This window comes from Habropoda laboriosa, unplaced genomic scaffold (assembly GCF_001263275.1).
Source record: "Habropoda laboriosa isolate 0110345459 unplaced genomic scaffold, ASM126327v1 scaffold67, whole genome shotgun sequence".
Classification (NCBI taxonomy): Eukaryota; Metazoa; Arthropoda; class Insecta; order Hymenoptera; family Apidae; genus Habropoda; species Habropoda laboriosa.
Genome location: NW_017100242.1, coordinates 1,931,540 through 1,934,133, shown reverse-complemented (window position 1 = coordinate 1,934,133; position 2,594 = coordinate 1,931,540). Strand labels below are relative to the sequence as shown.

The 2,594-nt window shown below is 26.6% G+C and overlaps 1 protein-coding gene across 1 annotated transcript in view; it reads right to left on the bottom strand.

Annotated features, from left to right (window-relative positions):
• Positions 1–161: 161 nt before the first annotated feature.
• The window catches only part of LOC108572076 (3-hydroxyisobutyryl-CoA hydrolase, mitochondrial), a 2,903-nt gene continuing 470 nt past the window's right edge, over positions 162–2,594 (bottom strand). Inside the window, exons 2-8 of the mRNA XM_017934262.1 lie at positions 1,934–2,150; positions 1,660–1,808; positions 1,310–1,551; positions 973–1,214; positions 683–902; positions 413–600; positions 162–299 (exon numbers count right to left, since the gene is read on the bottom strand). Coding sequence (XP_017789751.1) covers positions 169–299; positions 413–600; positions 683–902; positions 973–1,214; positions 1,310–1,551; positions 1,660–1,808; positions 1,934–2,150 — 1,389 coding nt within the window. The 3' untranslated portion in view covers positions 162–168. The remainder of the gene's footprint in view (positions 300–412; positions 601–682; positions 903–972; positions 1,215–1,309; positions 1,552–1,659; positions 1,809–1,933; positions 2,151–2,594) is intronic.

The window sequence follows — 2,594 nt, the reverse complement described above, 5'->3', positions numbered from 1 at the left end:
GTTTTAAAACAAATATCAAAAAATAAAAATTTTCGAAATCGGATTTTTTTAAGTATCGGTATAATAATTATAAGTACTTATATTTTTTTGGTTATTTTTCGTAAATAAAGCATGCTGTTTTGTATTTAATATGATTTAGATTTGTTATTTGATGTCCTCAATATTGTCTCAAAGTTGCAATTCCTTTTCTTCCGGAAGTTTTATAAATTGTTGATTTACATAAGTATCTGTTACTTCTTCTAAGCATTTTGGATTCCATTTCGGATTTTGATCTTTATCAATTAAAAGAGCTCTAACACCTATGATAATAGTAAGTAAAGTATCTAAATAACGGCACAATGTTGTCAAAAAGATACATTGTACAATTGAAAATAGACATGCATCTGTAAAGTTTGTATACTGAAATAAGTACCTTCACAAAAATCACTAGTTTTATTTAAAGCAGCACATGCCAACCTATATTCCATCTTTAAACAATCTGCTAGATTTAATATGCTTCCTTTTTGAATAGCACACATAGTGACTTTTAAAGAAGCAGGAGATGCTTTCAACAGCATTTTTAATGTTTTTTCAGCCCATTCTGAGTTATTCTCTTTCAATCTTTAGAAAAGTATAGTATCGAATAAATATTTTAAAATTGTAGATTACAATTTTGATTCAATAAATATTACAACAAATTTACCTGTCTATTATTTCTTCTACACATGAAGCAGAAAAATACTTATTAATTTCATCCATGTATGGTGCTAAAGAGAATTCTTGATTTAATTTTTTAGGTTGATATTTGTTTAAGATTTCCTTAAGATCAGGTTGTTCTGTCATTAGTAACTCTTGTTTTAAATCTAATAACTTTTCAGAAGGAATAAAATGTGTTGCAATACCAGCAAGTAATACATCAACACCTTTAAATATAGTATAAAATTATTAAAAAGCACTTAAAATATAAGGTATTAAATTTGATAATTTTTATACCTCTTAATCGATTTCCAGTTAATCCAAGGTAAAGTCCTAGTTTGCCTTCCAATCTAGGCAAGAAAAACGTTCCACCTACATCAGGGAATAATCCTATTGCTGTTTCTGGCATAGCAAATAATGTTTTTTCTGTTGCAATTCTGTATTTGCCATGAACAGATAATCCAACTCCACCCCCCATAGTTATTCCATTTATCATAGCTACATATGGTATTTTATATGTACCAATGAGATTATTTAAGCTATATTTAATATATACAAAATTGCATTATATACATAATTTTTAATCCTATAAAGCATAATGTGATATATTATAAAGTACGTTTTTGAAACTTACATATATTCCTTTCTAAAAAATGTTTCACCTATAATTTTGTTATCAGTTTCTCTTAATGCATTAACAATGGATTTTACATCACCACCTGCGCAAAATGCTTTATCTCCTGCACCTTCTATTATTACTAATTCTTTAGATGATTCCCATTTTTTTAGTACTGGATATATTTTTTCAACCATTGATAAATTTAAGGCATTCAGGGCTTTTGTACGATTTAATGTAATAATGCCTTTATTTCCAATCTTATTTCAAGAAAATATAAATATTACAAATATCTAGTTTATGCATTATTTGTATTACATGTTTCATAAAACATAATTTGTAATCTAGTAAACTATACATATACATACATCTTTAAATAGGACATCATCTTCCATATTTGCTTGTGCATCCTTGCCTGTAACTGTATTTTTGTTGGGTACTGGAATTTCAATAGGTGGTTTGGAATCTGGTAGAGGTTGAGGTTGAGGTTGAGGAAGTGTAGGTTCAATAATGGGTCCTAAATTTTAAGAGCTAGTATATTATTAATATTTAATTTATACATTTATCTTTGAACTGTACAAATACTAAATATCTATTTAGTCCTATTATTGTAATTACTTAAAACAGATTTGTTTTAAAAACCTGGTATTTCTACAACAGGGGTGTTTGGAGGATAAGGCACTGCTGGATATGGTGTTGATGGCATAGTTTCAGGTGGTAATACAATGGGCTTTGGATTCTGACTATTAAATCTAAAATGTACATCCTTACCTGTACCTGAAGCACGTGCTGACAAGTATCTAAGAGTAGCAATGGAATTACTACTCACACAACCTAGTTTCAATGCATTACTTTTCATCTAAAAAAACAAATATATATATTAGTTGCAATTTTATAATATAATTGCATGTAAACAATAATTACCATATTTGTTGTTTAATATTTATTTTAAATCGTTTACATCAATTAATGATAATGTGTAATATATTAATATATATGTAAGATATTACGAAATAAATACATCTGGTATGGAAGATGTTCAATTATATAAGGTTATAAAATATCATCAAATTAATATGTTGATATTCTTATTTTTTTCTTATTCATACGTAGACTAAAGTAACAATGTTTGTAATTTCTAACTCGGAGGTATTGCGTAATGCATGTAAATTTTAATGAAACATAAAATAGTATTAAATTATCATAATTAAATTTAAAAATATTGTGAATGTAATATTTGAAGTGGGTATAATATATGTACATGCGCATTAATAATTATTATAGTATTTAATTATTTTTAAAT